This window comes from Trifolium pratense, linkage group LG4 (assembly GCF_020283565.1).
Source record: "Trifolium pratense cultivar HEN17-A07 linkage group LG4, ARS_RC_1.1, whole genome shotgun sequence".
In the NCBI taxonomy this organism is placed as follows: domain Eukaryota; kingdom Viridiplantae; phylum Streptophyta; class Magnoliopsida; order Fabales; family Fabaceae; genus Trifolium; species Trifolium pratense.
Window position 1 is genome coordinate 49,797,302 of NC_060062.1, and position 19,754 is coordinate 49,817,055.

General features: G+C 31.4%; 1 protein-coding gene across 1 annotated transcript; it reads left to right on the forward strand.

Moving 5' to 3' along the window:
* Positions 1 to 9,747: 9,747 nt before the first annotated feature.
* On the forward strand, positions 9,748 to 13,053 carry LOC123923749 (naringenin,2-oxoglutarate 3-dioxygenase). The gene is made up of 3 exons (XM_045976474.1): positions 9,748 to 10,232; positions 11,054 to 11,482; positions 12,587 to 13,053. The coding sequence occupies exons 1-3, from the start codon at positions 9,870 to 9,872 to the stop codon at positions 12,890 to 12,892; spliced, it is 1,098 nt and encodes a 365-aa protein (XP_045832430.1). The 5' UTR covers positions 9,748 to 9,869; the 3' UTR covers positions 12,893 to 13,053.
* Positions 13,054 to 19,754: the final 6,701 nt, after the last annotated feature.

The window sequence follows — 19,754 nt, forward strand, 5'->3', positions numbered from 1 at the left end:
TTTAGCAGTAATGAATTATGTTAAAAATGAATTTGATTTAGCAGTATGGTTTAGGGACTATTTGATTTAGCATTAATGATTTAGCAGTGTTGTTACTATTTGTTGTTTTTTAAGATAGTTTAGGGACTAAATTGAAGTATTTTGTATAGTTTAGGGACTACTAACGATCACTTAACGGAAAAGTTAATCGATGGACTAAATTGAAGGATGTGAATATAGTTTAGGGATCTTTTAGTTATTTTTAATAGTTTAGGGACTAAGTTGGTGAGAGAGTGATAGTTTAGGAACTAAATTGACTGATTACTCAATCTTTAATTAACTAGTTTGCAAAAAAAAAAATACTATTAAATTAGAGCTTGCTTAAGTGACATTCAATTGAAAAAAAATATTTTTTTTTACAGAAAAATCTATACCTATATCTTCTATAAGAGATACAAAAAAAAATTTGTGTGTATTTTTCATAATACCAACAATATCCTTGACTTTTTTTTAGCCGTAATTTTTTTTTATTAACAAACTAATCATAACATAAGACATGTCATTTTTTGTTTTTAGCATAAGAAATCTTTTATTAACAAACTTATCATAACATAAGAGATGTCTTTTTTTATATAACTTTACATAATAGACACAGACATATGCGTCTGGCAGCTAGTCTTCATAGAAATTATTGTTGTTTATCATAATTTTTAAGGATCATCCAATTTCAATTATTTCTAAATTGTTTTTTGTAGAATTTTTTTTTACGGAAATTTTTTTTAATTAAAGAATAAAAATTATTGTTGTTTATCATAATTTTTAATGATCATCCAATTTCAATTATTTCTAAATTTTTTTTTTTGTAGAAACTCTATTTATTTCGTTGGAGAAGCTGATGGCTCTGGAGAAAAAGAAGAATCCTAGAAATTTTCTCGTGGTTGTTACAATTCGTTTCTTGTGCTGCTAATTGTTGCTTTCCTTGTTTGTCTCCTCTCCTGTTCTGCTGCCGGTGGTAGTGCTTGAGGTGAAGCTCGACTCCTCCTCTGCCATTGATGGAGCTCTGGAGATATTTTTCTTTGAATTGAGTATTGGGCCTAACTAAACCCTACAAAATCGGCTTGTAAAGTGAGGATTGCCTCTAGTTTATAAATACTTAGCCAGGCCATATCGCAATCGATGTGGGACTTCTTAACACCCCCGCTCGCGCCAAGCGCTATGGGCTTGTGGCGCGAATATGAATGGTGAAGGCCCGATCAAAAACCTGATTGCAGACGGCCTGACGAAGTGGCCCAGCGAATCGTGGATAGGCTCTGATACCATCTTAGAATTGAGTATTGGGCCTAACTCAACCCTACAAAACCGGCTTGTAAAGTGAGGATTGCCTCTAGTTTATAAACACTTAGTCAGACCATATCGCAACCGATGTGAGACTTTATAACAATTTTCACAAGGGTTGTAGTAAATCAAACCCAATTAATTCGAAGCATGCTCGTGTAATTTCACATAATTAAAAAGGGGGTGTTTGTTGGTTTAAGATTTAATAATAAGACTTTGCAAATAAAATAAGATTTTATTTGAATAAGAAGAGTGATTGGACCTTTTTGATTCATCTAATTACAACTTCTTTGGATGTGTTTCCACACTTGAATCCTTGCTTGGGTGCCTTTCTGAACGCATAAACTCGTTGTCAAAAGTCAGTCTTCGATCAGTAATTTCATAACCTAATTCTGCAGTTGCGTTTTAAATTTATAGAGACAAAATCACGCATTTGCGCTGGGCGCAGGAGTTCCTGAGCTGGGCGCAGTTGACAGAATCAAACTCCATTTTTACTCAATTATTTGAGCTGCGCACAGTAGTTCATGAGCTAGGCGCAATTACAGACAATCTTCTCAGTTTTTCTTCTTTTCTTGTGATCCAACCAATCTCGTATTTCAACGCAATGTCTTCTTATTTTTGTGCTGAAAACATGGTAAAAACATATTGGTTTGTTTGTATTTGCTTCAAAATGATAGTAATGACATGAAGTCATCACAACCCCAAACTTGAACTTTTTCCTTTTCCACAAGGAATACCTTCATCTATCGAAAATCTGACACTATCTCAACAGTTTTATTCAAAGCCATCAAAATCAATCAAGTTAGACACTCACAATTAGCATTTCAATGATCATTCCTATCATGAATTTACTTGCACACAGATTAATACCGAAAAATCAAGAACTTTTCACAAATATTGACCAAACTATAATTAATCATTCACTCCCTCACATTCTCTCATATGTTTAAGCTGTTATATTCACTCAATCAACACAAACATAGTCATTCTACCAAAGGCTTGCAAACATTCTAACAATCAATCTACATGCATAAGAATTCACACCTTTAGAGGATTTTGAGGGTTATAACGGGAGTAAGGTTTTAGGGTGGATATTTTTTGGATGGTAAGCAGAAAAACTTGTAGTTTTAAAGATCACCTATTTCACAAAATTTGTACTATTCAAACATTTCCCCTCCAAAAATCAAACATTGTCATACCAGAGAATTTATTTGTCAAACTTTTTCTTTCTTTTTTATTTTCTTCGAGAGGTTCATTAACATTTTTTTTATTTGGTGTTTTGCTTTTTTTTTTTGTGTGTACACCATATCTCATTAAAATATGTCTTTCTAACATACTACCTCTATGTCTAAATATATGATCCCGTCGCATAAGTCACAAGAATTAAGAAAGTTGATAGTGATAATAAATTTATGGATAAAATATGTTTTCAGTCCCTACTTTTATATTAAGTTTTGGTTTTCATCCTTATTCTTTAAAATCACTCGTTTTCGTCATCAATTAATTTTTAGTTTTGGTTTTAGTCTCAAATGTTAAGTCAACTAACAGTTGACTAATGGAAGTCCACATGGCACTGTCACGTTAGATTATGTAGATACATGGCATCCTTTAAATAAATAATATTGTGACATACTTTAAATAAATAAAACTGGTGGTTTATTTATTTATTTGTGAGAGAATTAATAAACTCTCATAAATTGCTTTGGTAGCTAGTTACTATCCTTGGACCAGCCTCGCCCACGCAGCTAACATCCCCCTGTGTCCTAAGTCCTAACATGTCAATTATTTTTTTACAGTAACAAGTTGTCGCCAGGGATGTGGATTCACACACTTCGTCACAAAATAAATAATTGATGAGACCGTTTCACACACTTTAAGGAGAAAAAAAATATACCTTCTTCGATCTTTATTATAAGAATAAGTTTATTTTTTAGATTCATAAAATGTTAGATGTATCTAGTCAATAATATGGATCAAATACATCCAACATTCTATGAATCTAAAAAGGAAACTTCTTCTTATAATAAGGATCGAATGAAGTAAAGTAAAAAGAGAGAATTGCACGTTTACTTAACTATTCTCAAAATAAATGACATATTTTTAAAAGGCAAATGCTAACGACTCCCCTCGAGTCACTTTTCACGGAGTAAGTTTTTTATAGAATTTTTATGGAAATGCATAAAGTCAACGCATTGGAAATCATAGTTTTTAACTTTTTAAATAAAACGTTTCTTTCTTCTAACCCTAGCCGTCACCACTTTTTTTTCTTCTTAGTCTATCGAAGAAGGGTGATTTAATGTCAATTTTGGCCTGAAATCACCCCTCCAAATTGTTTTTTCTTTCTCATTATAGTAAATAAGTGTGATTTTCACATATTTGTTTGTTTTGATTTTTCGTCTTCGTACCGTGTATTTTGTTGTCCCGTCTTTGTGCGGAGTATTGTGTTGTCTCATCTTTGTGCGGAGTATTTTGTTGTCCCGTCTTTGTGCGGTGTTCGTTTGTTTCAGGTTGAAGGATTAATTTCGATCAAGTGCAGATCCAATCAATGTCGACTTTGATGTCATTAACTCTACAGATCCGGACACTTCAATAAAGTAGTCACATTTGTAGGCTTATGCAATTTGTCGTTTTATGCTATTAACATGGATATTGTGAGTATGTTCGCAGATTTATCCTTTTTGTTTTTGGCGAATTTGAATTTATATTGCATCGATGTGCTCTATCAATTTGAATGAATGAATATCCTTTATTTTTTAGTTAAAAATAAAATAAAATAAAAAGTTTCTTTAAATGGAATGCTTAAAGAGTGTTCTGGTAACACTCGTTAGAAATACCCTTTTTAACAAAGATTGTCGCAACCAATCGTTAGTTGATTCAGTGGTGATTGGCGCTGAACTTGGTAGGGAGGACCACGGTTCGATCCCCGCAACTACAATCGGGAGGGGGCTGACACCACTTGATGTCAGAACTGACTCCCGAACCAGATTAAACTAGGTGGTGAAAAAAGAAAGAAAAAAAAAAGATTTGTCGCAAAATAAATGATGTATACAATTTCAAGGTCAATTTTTTCAATTTTATCCTTTGGAATTTTTTCAAATAGTGTCTAATTTCAATATTGTCAATTTGTAGTCTCAATATTTTGCGAAAAAAGCAATCATGATTAACAACTTTTTTTTTTTCACCGAAAAGCCAAAAAATGACCAATAGCCTAAAAATCAAAACTTGTACTCTTTTAAGTAAAACATGTAATGGGTAATGGGTAATGAAAAACCTAAGCAATTAATAAAGATTTAAGTATTATGGATTTGGATCCTCTCCATTTTTTTCTTTAATTTTTTGTTATTTTTCTTTTATGTGTTTCTCTCTCTCATAATTTCTTATTTCTCATCATCACTTGTTTATTTTTTATTTCTCTCTATTCATACTCACAAAACAAGAAAATGAGAGAGAATTGAAGAGAGAAAAAATGAGAGGATCCAAATCCGTGAATTACTACTACTATGAAATAAATTTGTTCATGTGGGTTCAATTAATACTTCTTTCATCCCAAAATATGTGATCCAGTTGACCGTTTCATATACTTTAAGAAAAATCTATAAATAAAATTGACACCTATCATTAATGAAAAACGGCTAGTCTCGCCGTGACCTTCTCTTGAATTCTCAAAATTTCTTTTGCTCCATCCCCGCAGGGGCAGAAAACTCATTGTTGTCTCGGCTGTGATACCGGAGGCTCCGGGGAAGTCGGAATAGGAGAGCACCCATCTTATTCGAACTTAGAATATTGTGCCGAAAAAATAAAATAAACATAAAATATTAAATTATAAGTATCTTAAATAGTATTAATTTGATAAAAAAAATTATTTAGTTAAAGATGTTCTTTTATGTCATTTTATATTTATCAGTCAGTTGAACCGCTAATTTTACCAAACACTTCAATCAGCTTATCAGCTAGAAGCTATCAGCCATCAATCATCAGTCATTAGCCATCAGTCATCAGCCATAAGCTATCAGCTAGCTTATCAGCCGTAAACTATTTTTGCCAAACGCAAGTGTGAAATATTTTTGCCAAACTATCAGCTAGCTTATCAGCCGTAAACTATTATATATTTTTTTTATAATATAATGACGGAGGAGGGTGTATAACTTTTTCATTTACCCATGGAAACGTGTACGGTACGTGTTTTACTTTTTTTTTTACACAAATTTCCGGTACGTGTTTTACTTAAAAGAGTACAAATTTTGCTTTTTAGGCTATTGGTCATTATTTTTTCTTTTCAATGGAAAAACTGTTAATCATGATTGCTTTTTTTTGCAAAACATCGAGATTACAAATTGACGATATAAAAGCTAATTGCCAAATCTAATTAAGTCACTTAACCTGTATTGGAGGCTATCTATAATAATTTACATTTTTAAAAATTAAATAGAACAAATTAAATAATTGAAGGGAGTGTCAAGTGTTTGATGGAAAACAAGCCACGCATATAATTCTAATTCTATTTTATATTATTAGATATATATCTATTATTATTGCTTAAACATATTTTTTATCAACATTTTTAATTTATTTTGAAAGATGAGAAAAGAAAATTCAATTTATCTGTACACAAATATATAAAATATATTTCTTAATTACATTGTGAGTTTGTTTTAATGTATGTAAAAAGGATTATGTTAATAAATATTTCAAGGATCATACTAACAAGTATTGTGAAATGAACTGATAAAATAAACTGTGGACGTAGTAGTAATTAGAATCACTTATTTTTCTCTGAAACGTGGATCCAAACACCACCTATTTTGTTTATGAACACTTCTAGAGTTCTAGTGTACTTGTGTGTTGGGGTTGGTTTCTAGAAGAATGGTAGGTACCAGAATTTCGAGAATGGGTTTGTTTGGTAGCATCCAAACAAGGCGAAACTAAGGCACATGTGTTTAGTACTCCCAATCCCATTCATGGTATAATACGTATAGGCTTCAAACTAAAAATAATTAAACTAAGAGAGTTGAAATAAGATAATACGATCTCTTTTATCTTAATTATAATTTTTTTCTTTGTTGTATGGTGCAATTCTAGGGTAAAAATAGCGTTTAGAATGAATTTTAACAAGCCGTTTTTAAGATTTTTTGGTGGTCTAGGAGCCGACCTACATTATGGGTCATAACTAATAAATATAAAAATTTAATTCCTAAAAATTGGCTAGATCAATTCAATTTTCTTGTGATATGGATGATTTCAAATAATTTTTCAATAATTTTGATTTCGTAAAAACTTCTTTTTACAGATGCAATAGTCACCGACATAGTTAAGAGAATTCGATAAGCAATTGAAACATTTGGATAACAATATGTGGCTTTGACAAACTCAAGAATTTCAAATGACGACATAAACACATTTGGCAAAGGCGTTTACAACACTTTCAATTCAGAAAATTGCACACCTTGAAGAAAGAAAAAAAAGTTGAAAACTCCATACTACTAGAGAAAATTAGATAAAACTAGGGATCGCCAATGAAATGCAGACTTGTAGATAGAAAACTAAAGGAAGACGATGAATATGTGTTGATACACAACAAGATTGTGAGAAGAAAAGAAGTGTAGGTGTGCAACGATGTGTGTGAAAAGAGAAACACAAGCTTCATTGTTGCAAAAAATGAGCGCATGAAAGATGTTAGTAGTTGAGGTAGTAGTGTTAGTTTAGAATGTATTTTGATAGTGTAGATACTTTAGTTGGTAGTTGAAAAATAGTAGTAACAAATAGTGTGAGGACTTAGAGCAAGAATGGATTGAATTGCTCTTCACTTGGATGGATTACAAACGAGCCATTGTTACATATTTATAGGTGTGGATGACATATTCTAGATCCTTTATTCTAGATTATTCGTGATATATGTCCTAGTACAAATCTAGTACTTACTTATTCTAGTAACTATACTCAAGTAATCTAGAAAATTCTACAAATTTACAACATTTCTTAATAAGTAAGAGCGATTCTATAACTTACTAATGATTTCTAGAAAAGTCTAGAAATGTGCCTCATAATTTTAACAAAAGGATCAAGGAAGTACATAGTGTTTAGGCGCACAATATGCATAAAGAAGCAAAAACAATATTATTCATAACTTTGTTTGATACATTTCACGAGTCTCATATTTATGCAATATACGGAGTACGGACTAAGATCAACCTAACTAAATACAAATATTGCCTCCGTCTCAAAATTATTGTCACAATTTGACTATGTGCACTATTCATACAAGCTACTTTGACCATATTTTTTTAATAATGTATAAAGATAAATATTAGCATATGAGATCTTGTTAGATTTGTCTCGATGAGTACTATCAAAATATTAATTTTTCATAATTTTTAATAATACACAACTAAAAATATTAATGATCAAAATTGTGCATCGGCAAGTGTGCAGTAATAAAGTGTGACAATTATTTTGGGACAGAGGGAGTACAAGATAAAATTAATTCCTATCAAACATGAGACAAAATCACCTAACTCTAAGTTTGTTTGATAACTTGTGATGCAAGTAATCTCTTCATTCTTTCTCTTCACATTTGACAATGTTGGAGTAGTACGAAGGCAGTCTGATAGAGAATTTTATATTTGATACAGTTGAATGCAAATAGAGAAATTTTCAATCATATCAAATATAATTGTACAAAAAAATTTATTCGATACTTGATGCAATGATACATATGCCGAGAGAATATAAGAAGCAATTGGCAAAAAGAAGAATTTTGGTATATTTTTTGTTGGGCTTAATAGACCCCTAAAATAATATTTCTGCCCCAAACTTTGAACTTATGGTCACATGCACCCTATACCTTAGATAAGACCCTGAATTTTAATAATCTTTGCATTTTTTTAATAGATACATTCCAGAAGGATAAGAAATAGCAGTACAATGATTAAAAAGATAAAAGACTAAAACAAAAGGATAATAAAAAGATAAATAACGAAATTGTTACCTGAAATTAAATTAATGGATTATTTATGTAATTTTTCGTCAATTTAAATGTTGCGATATTGTTTGCAGATTCATTCTTTTTATTATTTATTATGTTGAATTTATATTTTATCTTATATACTCTACCAATTTAAATTAATGAATATTTTATTTTATTTTAAATAAAAAGAAAAAAGGCATTACTCGAAAACAAAACACACTTAATAAGTAATTGGCTTAATTGCATATTTGATCCCTTATGTTTATTTTAGGTTTCAATTTGACCTCTTACCTTAAAAAAGTTTCAAGTTGGTCCTTTTTAGTCAAATTTTTGTTTAAATCATCTACGTGGCTAATAGATTTGCGTACGCGGACAACTTAGGAGGATATACCATGTGAAAGTTTTAGAAGAAATGAACTCTAAATTTAACGAAAATTTAGAAGAAATTAACTCAATATTTGAGGAAAATGACCAACTTATGATGATATCAATAACATAAAGGACCAACTTGATTGTACCAAAAAAAAAAGAATCAACTTGAAACTTTTTAAACATAAGGGACCAAATTAAAACATAAAATAAACATAATGGACTAAATATGCAATTAAGTCTAAGTAATTTGTTTTGATATCTATTTATAGGGAAAAAACTATCCTATTTTATGAAAATGAACCCTTCACTTATCAGCATATATACGAAGTATTATATTTCAAATTATAATAACAATAAGTTTAATTTTCCTTTCCTTCAATAACAATAAATATAACAATATATGACAGCAATGGTTTGACAAAACTATCATTTTATTTTATTTATAGTTTATTTTTTGTGTTAACTCTCGAATTCTTAAAAAAAAATAGATTTATTGTATAAGAATTATTGTAATTTCATCCGATTATTTTATTTATAATTTTTTTTTGTTAACTCTCGAATTCTTATAAAAATAGAATTATTGTAGTTTTATCCGAAATTTGAACTCATATATTTTTTAAATAATTCCTCTTTAAATTGAACTTAAATAATTATGAGCCCAATAATTTATTTTTTTTGGTACATGAGCCCAATAATTTTGTAGGTTATAATGTGTTTCGGTTGCTCTTCACCTTGCTCACATTGAGTTAAATATTATCAAAAAGTATTAATCAAAAGATATATATTATCGAAAAATATGATCTAGTAAAATTTACACTATCAAAAAATATTTGTTGGTAAGATTTATTCTACTAAAAGATATCTGGTAATAGACAAAAGAAACATAAAAGGGATTATGATAAAAAAAAAAATTTGACAAAGGGAGTAATAGGCTTCGAATCTCAATCCTACATATTACATGCAACGTCCAATCAACTGAGCTATGATCAAGGGACAAATAGTCATCTTTAATCAATGTTAAAGAAATGAAAAAAAAAAAAAAATTGAACCGTCGATGATCTATATAAGTAAGGTGTAGCTAACTTTCATTTGACAAATAAATAACCCAACTTTATATCTTCCCTTCTTTACCAATCCCTCAAAGTCACCACTCTATTTATTTCTACCTAAACTTCACACAACACAACACCAAAAAACAGAGCACCGTTTCCATCAAACAATGGCACCAGCCAAAACTCTCAGTTACCTCTCAGAACAAAAAACCCTCGAGTCAAGTTTCGTTAGGGAAGAAGATGAACGTCCAAAAGTTGCCTACAATAACTTCAGCAACGAGATTCCAATCATTTCTCTTGCTGGTATTGATGAGGTTGATGGTCGCAGAACAGAGATATGCAACAAAATTGTTGAAGCTTGTGAGAATTGGGGTATTTTTCAGGTTGTTGATCATGGTGTGGATTTGAAGCTTGTTTCTGAGATGACCCGTTTTGCTAAAGAGTTTTTTGCTTTGCCGCCGGAAGAGAAGCTCCGGTTTGATATGTCCGGTGGTAAAAAGGGTGGTTTCATTGTCTCTAGTCATCTTCAAGTAATCAAAACGTTTCCCTTTAGACTGTACTTTTCAATTTTCAGCATTTAATTTCCCATTTTGGTATGAATTATCAATTATTAGTTGCTTCATATTCCTAAAAACAACTTATCACATCACCTAAAAATCTTGCATTAAGACCAAAAAAAAAACCTAAAAATCTTGATTGTATCATAAATCATAAATGAAATTTATGATTAGTTATAAAAGAGATAATCACAAAGCCAAAATCAAGAAATTTTAACATTCATTATGGTTTACTATGTACGCTTTTTTTTGTGAAATAGTCTGGTGGCTGGGGTTCGAGCTCTGACTCCTCCAATAACATCACTAGCTACCACGTGAATTATTCTGACCAAACTTTACGAGACTTTTTAGTGGTTTTTTTTTTTTTTTTTTTTATAATTAGTTTCACTAGCTATTAGTCGCTTTGTTTTTTTTTTCTTTTGTAATATATTTTATATAGTGATATTTAAATTTTATTTATGATTAATTCTTTTGTTATTAGAAGATATAATGATATTTAAAAAGATCATATTTTATAGAAGATATGATCTTTTTTATTATCCCCCTTGTTGATATGTCCCAAAACCATGTTGGTAACTATGAAACACCCAGCTCTGACCTCACATGTCGATATCATTAATAATTTCATAATTTTATAAAATTAACATGATTTTTTTTTAATATCATAAAATGACATAATTGTTTGTAATCGTATCTAGTGGTGTTAGACCTGACACCTGAGACATCTTTGATACGGAGTGTCGATACTAAGCAAGGATTTAATTTTGAATCACTAATTTCATACTTTACTTCAGGGAGAAGCAGTGAAGGATTGGAGAGAGCTAGTGACATATTTTTCATACCCAATTAAACAAAGAGATTATTCAAGGTGGCCAGACAAGCCAGAAGGATGGAAACAAGTAACAGAACAATACAGTGAAAACCTAATGAATTTAGCATGCAAACTTTTGGAAGTGTTATCAGAAGCAATGGGATTAGAAAAAGAAGCTCTAACAAAAGCATGTGTTGACATGGATCAAAAAGTTGTGATAAATTATTACCCAAAATGCCCTGAACCTGACCTCACACTTGGCCTTAAACGTCACACTGACCCTGGTACTATTACTCTTTTGCTTCAAGACCAAGTTGGTGGTCTTCAAGCTACTAAAGATAATGGTAAGACGTGGATTACAGTTCAACCTGTTGAAGGTGCTTTTGTTGTTAATCTTGGAGATCATGGTCACGTGAGTATACTTTTTCTTTGTTCTTTTACCTTTTTTCTCTGCCACTTCTTGTTTGTAATTGCTACCTACCAATTTAATAACTTAATAGTACAAAGAATGTGAAGAAAAAACTACAATAGCACAAAGAATGTGAAGGAAAAAAAAATAAAAAGTTTGTTCTAGAAACTATTTGCTGAAAAAATAACTTTTTTTTAACTTTCAAAATATATTTTGTTTATGAGAAAAAGGAATATGCTCTGACTCACGGTGTAAAATAATATCAACCATGTTTTTCGTCATATCTCGCATTACACCCCACTTTCTTAATATGACTTGGCAAAATAATAATAATTGTTTATTGGATGATCGTGTAAAACTATTTTACACCGTCGGTGCATCTCCATTAAACTCTTTTCTTTAGTAATTTTGTTGTCATATTTCATCTGTAGTTTTATAATCTTAGTTTTTTTATTATATTTTTAGATTTTTTTAATCTATCACCCATGCTATTTATATATAAATGAGATCAGTGAAAGGTGACTTTAAAAATAAATTATAATTTTTTAAAATTAAAATAATAATTTAATTATTAGTAATTAATATTAATATATCATCTATTGAAAAACTTATTGTGGTGGAAGTGGAACGGTTGGATTCATGCAGTACTATGACGTTTTATCTTGACTAACCGTGAAAACTTTTATTAGACTTTCAAAACTTTCAATAAATTTGTTTTTTGTTTTTAAAAACTTTTCCAATAAATAAATAAGACAGACACACAGGAAAAAGACAGAGTTGAATTCTCTTCCTGTTTTTAAGCAGTGTATCGGTATATATTTAAATAAATGGTCTTGCTAACGAGTGTCTCAGGTTATTTTTTAAGCATTTTATTTAAAGAAATTTTTTTTAAAAAAAATTAAACACTATAAATTCCAATTTAATGACTTTACGTATTTTCATAAAAATTTTATAAAAAACTTATTATTTAAGATATTAAAGAGTGTCCGGGGCCTCGTTAGCCTTTTTCTTAGATAAATCGTTAGCCTTTTTCTTAGATAAAATGTGTAGTACTTTATTATTATTGCATGGTGCCTAATTTTCTTGTACACGTGGTGGTGCTTGCAGTTTCTAAGCAATGGACGGTTCAAAAATGCTGATCACCAAGCAGTGGTGAATTCCAACTACAGCCGTTTATCAATAGCCACATTTCAAAATCCAGCACCAGATGCAACTGTGTACCCTTTGAAGATTAGAGAGGGTGAGAAATCTGTGTTGGAAGAACCAATCACTTTTGCTGAAATGTATAGGAGGAAAATGAGCAAAGACCTTGAAATTGCTAGGATGAAGAAGTTGGCTAAGGAACAAGAACTTAGGGACTTGGAGAAGGCTAAACAGCTTGAGGCCAAACCTTTGAATGAGATCCTTGCTTAATTAGTCTTAATTTACTTAATTTACTTAATAATAATTTTAAATTGTTGTTCAATCAATCTATGTTTAGTTTGCCGTTGTTGTCAAGATGTATTAACTATTAAGCTGCTTGATTGTGTGTACCTTGGAGAATTTCAATAATATTACATCTGTGTTTAATCATATTTTTAGTTCCCTTTTAAACAATAAAATATGTCGTCCCGTGAGTTTAACTTAGGAAATTGCACTATACTATACGCAGAGTTGGGGTTCGAACCACGGTTATTTAATTTATTCACTTTAAAAGTTAAATTTCTAACCAATAAACTACTAGATAAAAAAAATGTCATTTAGTGCAAAATATTGATTTTACAATGAGGTTTTTCTATCGGTTATCATAATATAATATAATTGCGCTATAGTGAAAAAACGACAATTTTGAGGTTTTATAATAGCTTTTTATAATAGATTGAGTTTTGAATTACTGTCTTTTTTGAAAATCAAATGATTAATACTAAAATAAGAAAATTCAAATTTTATAATTCTTTTTTTTTTACACATGCATAATTCTTATTGTTTTTTAAAATTTTTAAAATTATGAGGTTTTTCATAATAAAAATTATCAAATTTAAAAGTAAAAAATAAAAAAGGAAATTTGTTTGTTGGTTATCAATACATAATACCCCATAGATTTTTTTTTTTTTTTGGGTACGTAGATAAAATCATTTAAAATATAAATTTTTAAATATAAATTAATATAAAAGAATATGATAGATATAGGTAACCAACAATAATAAAATACTGTACTAGGTGTCTTTTTTTTTTGACGAACTGTACTAGGTATCATAACTGCATTTAGTTTATACTTTTTGGAAAAATTATGGAGATATTATAATATTTTCATTGCTTAAATCTCGACCCTTCGTCAAACAATATGATATTTGCATGAGTTGAATCTCAACCCTTGGTTGTACCTACCTAGTACCCAACACCCGACTGTCTTCATATGAATCCACGTAAAACCACTGGACCAGTTTTTCTTTGACAAGGACACACACACAACACAATCAACCAACAGCAACCAACTTTCAATCAAAGATTCAGAAGTACAAGTACCACTTGTTGTTCTACAAGACCCACCACGAAAAGCAACTATCTGGAATGGCTGACGACAACATATGGTAAATTTTTATATAGATAGTTATGTTCCACACTCTCCATAGAAGTTAGACTTCGAATTCCATACTTCACTTATTCACTTTTAAAGCTGAAATTCTAGCTATTAAACTACAAGACAAAAGAAAATATATTTTCGAGTGTGCACTATGTTAATAAAAATATTCGAAATATTAATAAATATTGTCTTTCTTTTATGGAAATATATTGTCTCTTGAATTTAGAAATTAATGATGTTTATAATTTTTGTAATTGAAAAAGTAACTTAATTTATGTCGGTTCGACTAAAATTATTAGGTCACTGTTTAAGTTGTAAAAAAATATATGATAATTATTAGAATGTCTAATAATTTTTTTATATTAGTCTACAGTAAACCATCTATTTAAATGGTTCATGTTAACACTTGCCAACAAAATATTGATATTGAAAAGGAAAATAAAAATAAACAAATGTGTTTTTTTTACTAAATAAAAAACAAATGTGTTGATTTATTACTTCTTATGTATCGACATACAATTCAAATATTGATACTGTAGTTTATCTTTTATGTGTAATATTTTAATTTTATGTGTTGATTTATTACTTCTTATGTATTTAACCATGAGAAAATGACTATAAATATTGTGTAATTTTTTGTTTATTAATTATTATTTTATATATTATGAAAATTATAAAAAAAAAATTGTTTGTAGTATTAAGTTGAACACTTTCACTTAAATTTAAACTCGGAATATCACAATTGTATGTGTGAATTTTGATGGTGGAATTTCTAGAGTTGTGTAGTCGTTAGTAAAGATGTGTCATAGCCAAGCAATCTTGTCATTCCTTGTATTGTTTGCATCAAAAGTTGTTGGTGCATTTAGTGCTTGTGGAAAAGTTGTTTGTAGGTGTCGTTAGTAAAGATGTGTCTCTTCCTCAGTTTGTTTAGTGGTGATTGACGCTGAACTTGGTAGGGAGGATCACGGTTTAACCCCCCGCAACTGTGATCGGTAGGGGGCTGGAACCACTCGATACCAGAACTAACCCCTGAACCAGATTAAACTTGTGGTAAAAGCAAAAAAAAAATGTTTCTCTTCATAAAATATCTTTTGCAAATGTTCTAAATAAAACCATCAAAGCCTACTTTAAAAGAAGGATTTGGATTTTGTAAAAAAAAAAAAAAAAAAAAAAAAAAAAAAAAAAAAGAAAAGAAAAGAAAAAAGAAGAAGAAGGATTTGGATGTTGTCATTAATTATTCATCTCCATCTCTCTTCTAATTCTGTTTTCTCTCTTCATCAAAAAACAATCAAATAAGAGAATCAGATTAAGATATAGAGGCAAGAAGATAGAATGAGATAATTCAATTTATAAAAGGAGTTTTAAGATTAAAATACCTGAGGAGGTATATAAAGTAGATTTCGAGCTTGTAAACTTCATCTTTATGTAAAGCTCTCTTTTTGTTTTTTTTTTTTTGTCAAGTAGTCTAGTAGCTAGAAAATCCATCTTAAAGATGAATAAGTGGAGTGTTCCGGGTTTGAACTCGAGCACATAAAGTGCGATGTCCCTACCAATTAAGCTAAGTTCATGGGGACTGTAAAGCTCTCTTTAATTTGATGATTTGTGAAATAAATTAAGGAAAATGCTAAACAGTGCCCCCGGGCACTAATTAAGGATACAAATATAGAAGTTTTATCTCGTAAATTGTGCATTCAATGTTTTAATGATGTGAAAAGTTATTCTCTTTCATCATTAACTTTATCATTTGTTTCCTTTTTTAGTATGCTTAACTAGTGCCCCAGGGGGTCCGGTTAAGGTGCATAAGCCCAAGCTTATGTACCATGCATAATTGCTATGTGCGCCCCCCATATTGCTATGCGCGCCCCCCAACTGCTACGCGCCCCCCCATTTTCTAGCGCGCCCCCCATATTGCTACGCGCGCCCCCCAGTTGTTACGCGCCCCCCCCCCCCCATTTTCTAGCCCCCCAATTTCTAGCGCACCCCCCTAGGTTTTTTTTTTTTGAGATTTCTAGCGCACCCCTCAGTTTTTTTTTATCACGCTTTTAATTTTGATTGATTGAATTTTATTTTATTTTATTGATTAGGGATAAATTTCAGAGTATTATGTATGGTTAATTATTTTAGTAGTTAGTTTTAAACTAAAATCATGCCAAACCATCATCGCTGTAACCGCTGCAAGCTCTTCAATCTTCTTCGCTCTCGCTATCTTCGTTTTCCAATCGGAATCTTACAAATCGATTCTCTTGAATCGAACGAAAACGAGAACGAATTGCAATTTCTGAGATGAATCGGAATCGGTATCGGAGTTTTGCAATTTCTGAGATGAATTGGAATCAGAGTTCGTGAGAGAAGGTGTGAGTTCGTGAGAGAAGGTGAAGAAGATGAACAGTGATCGCGGATGAACAGTGATCACGTTTTCACTGTTTCGCGTAAGAGAAGATGAACAGTGAATTTTCGTTACAATTATTCTGGAAACCATTGTACTGGTTAAATGGTTTCAGAGAGTTAAAAAGTGAAACCATTTGGATTATAAAATGGTTTTATGTGTTTATTTAAATCAATATTGTGTTTTTATGGTTTTAAAAATCCTGGAAACCATTATGCTGGTTAAATGGTTTCAGAGAGTTAAAAAGTGAAACCATTTGTATTATAAAATGGTTTTATGTGTTTATTGAAATCAATATTGTGTTTTTATGGTTTTAAAAATCCTGGAAACCATTATGCTGGTTAAATGATTTCAGAGAGTTAAAAATTGAAACCATTTGTATTATAAAATGGTTTTATGTGTTTATTGAAATCAATATTGTGTTTTTAATATTGAATTTATTGTATTATTGAAATAATATTCCTTCATTATTATTACTATTACTGAACCAAATTAACATCTCAAGATTCTCTAACCAATAATCATTCAACAATTATAAAAAAAAAAAAAAAATTAATCACTCTACTTTGTCTCCATTCAGCAAAAACACAAATATTTTATCACTAAAAAAAACCTCATCACAAAAAGAAAAACCAAGCTACCCAATTCGATTCTAATTCATACGTTCTTCATTACCGTTCAAATTCGATTCTGAGGGGTGCGCCTAGAAATCTAAAAAAAAAAAAAAAACTGGGGGGTGCGCTAGAAATTGGGGGGCTAGAAAATGGGGGGGGCGCGTAGCACTTGGGGGGCGCGCGTAGCAATATGGGCTTTCAGGCCTAGTAGGCTAAAAATAAAAACAAAACGTGTGCATCAGCAGAAAGGGGGTGGGGATAGCGAGCCTTTGGGGGGGCTGGGGGGCGCGCGCGAGAAACTTATGGGGGGCGCGCGAGAAATTCTGGGCTTATGCACCATGCATAAACATCCCCTTATGCATATTAACTTTTGCCATGGGCACTGTTTAGCATGACCCATAAATTAATCAAACTTTGGAAATGAACGGAAATAATGGGGCATAGGATCCGTTTGTTTTAGTTTTATAAATGATTTTTGTTTTTTTTTTTGGGTTACATTATAAATTATTTTTGTACTATAAAAGAAATTAATCATTCTCGACATATATGATTCTTTAAGGTAGGAAACTGAAATCATATGCTTGGTGTGTACTCCTCCGACTTTATTTATAAGCAAAAGTCAACCAAAAAAAGTTGGTCTTAAATTTAAGCAAAAGTCACCAAAATCAACTTTATTTAAAACTATTTTTCCAAAATCCTCATTAATTGTTCTACTTTTTAAGATCATTTTAGTAATTGTAATAGAAATTTGGGTCTTGTTAACATGTGCATATAGGGCACATGATAAGGTATCTTAATATAGAAATTTAACATTTAATGATACAAGACATTTAATGCTTGAAAAGTTAAAATGCACAAATTCTAAGACATAATTTCTATTTTTACTACCTTAACATTTAATGATGATTTGAAAGTATTCTACCGATCAATTTGCTTATGATCATATGATTTTCAGATCATGGTTGCTTTTTATCATGAAACATGAATGGCAGGCCCGTCCCTGAGGAAGGGCAAGCAGGCCCATAGCCCATGGCCTCAACATTTTGAGTATAAATAAAGGAATGGATTGATACATAAAGGAAAACACTTGAAATATTGTATCGTAATTTTGTTGTTTTTTTTCTTGTAATTTGATGTACATATATGTATAAGGGTACAAGGATCTGTATACTAATTGCCTATAATTGTCTAGTCTATAATTGCCTATAATAGAAATCCTATTTTAAATACAATTATGATATAATTTCCTGATATACTTTGACAGCTATAATTGCTTGTGCTTATCCTAATGTGAATAATATGTGATTATCCTTAACACCCCCCCTCAAGTTGGAGGTGGGATTGAAATCTCAAGAACACCCAACTTGCCGAGTAGTCGTTTATAAGTATCGCCTCCAAGAGGTTTAGTAAATATGTCAGCTAGTTGGTCAAAAGATCGGAGATAAGAAGGGCTGATAAGACCTGATTTAATTTTCTCACGAACGAAATGACAATCAATTTCAATGTGTTTTGTGCGTTCATGAAAAACTGGGTTTTCGGCGATGTGAATAGCAGCTTGACTATCACAATGAACGGTGATTGGTTGAGGATGGTCAATGCCGAGATCCGAGAGAAGACATTTTAACCATTGTAACTCGGAAGATAAAGTTGCAAGGGAACGATATTCTGCTTCAGCAGAGGAACGAGAAATTGTTGGTTGCTTCTTGGTTTTCCATGATATAGGATTAGAGCCCAACATGGTAAAATAGCCGGTAGTGGAGCGACGAATAGTAGGACAACCAGCCCAATCAGAGTCGGCATATCTAACTAAATTGAGGGGGCTAGAAGCCGAAAGAAATAAGCCTTTGCCTACACTCCCTTTAAGATATCGAAGAACTCTTGTGGCCGCATCGAGATGAGTTGTACATGGAGATTGCATAAATTGACTGAGAGTGTTAACAGCGTATTGGATGTCGGGCCATGTCACTGTTAAATATAATAGACGACCAATGAGACGACGATAGATTGTCGGATCAGGAAGAGGGCTTCCTTCATTGGGCCGTAGACGGAGGTGTTGCTCCATAGGAAAATCTGATGGTCGGCAACCAGTCATACCAGAGTCGGATAAAATGTCAAGTGTATATTTCCTTTGACATAAGAATATTCCCTTTTTAGAACGGGATACTTCGATGCCTAAGAAGTATGAAAGATTTCCAAGGTCTTTGATGGAAAAGGCCTGGGCAAGAAATTTCTTGATGTCGGAGATAGCGTCTTCGTTATTTCCAATGATGATGATGTCATCTACATAAACAAGTACAAATATAGTCGTGTGATTACTTTTGAAAGTGAATAGACTATAATCAGAGATGGATTGATGAAAACCCTTTTGAATGAGGGTGGTGGAGAATTTTGAGAACCATTGACGGGATGCCTGTTTGAGACCATAGATGGATTTGTTTAATTTGCAAACACATGGTTTCCCTTTATGAGAGAAGTCGGGTGGTAATTTCATGTAAACTTCTTCATTAAGGTCTCCTTGGAGGAAAGCATTGTTAACATCAAGTTGATGTAACGGCCAGTTTTTAATGGCAGCAATGGAGAGAAGGAGTCGAACCGTGACAAGTTTAGCAACCGGTGCGAATGTTTCATGGTAGTCAATACCATGTACTTGATTGTAGCCTTTGGCGACTAAACGAGCCTTATATCGCTCAACAGTACCATTAGAGTGATAAT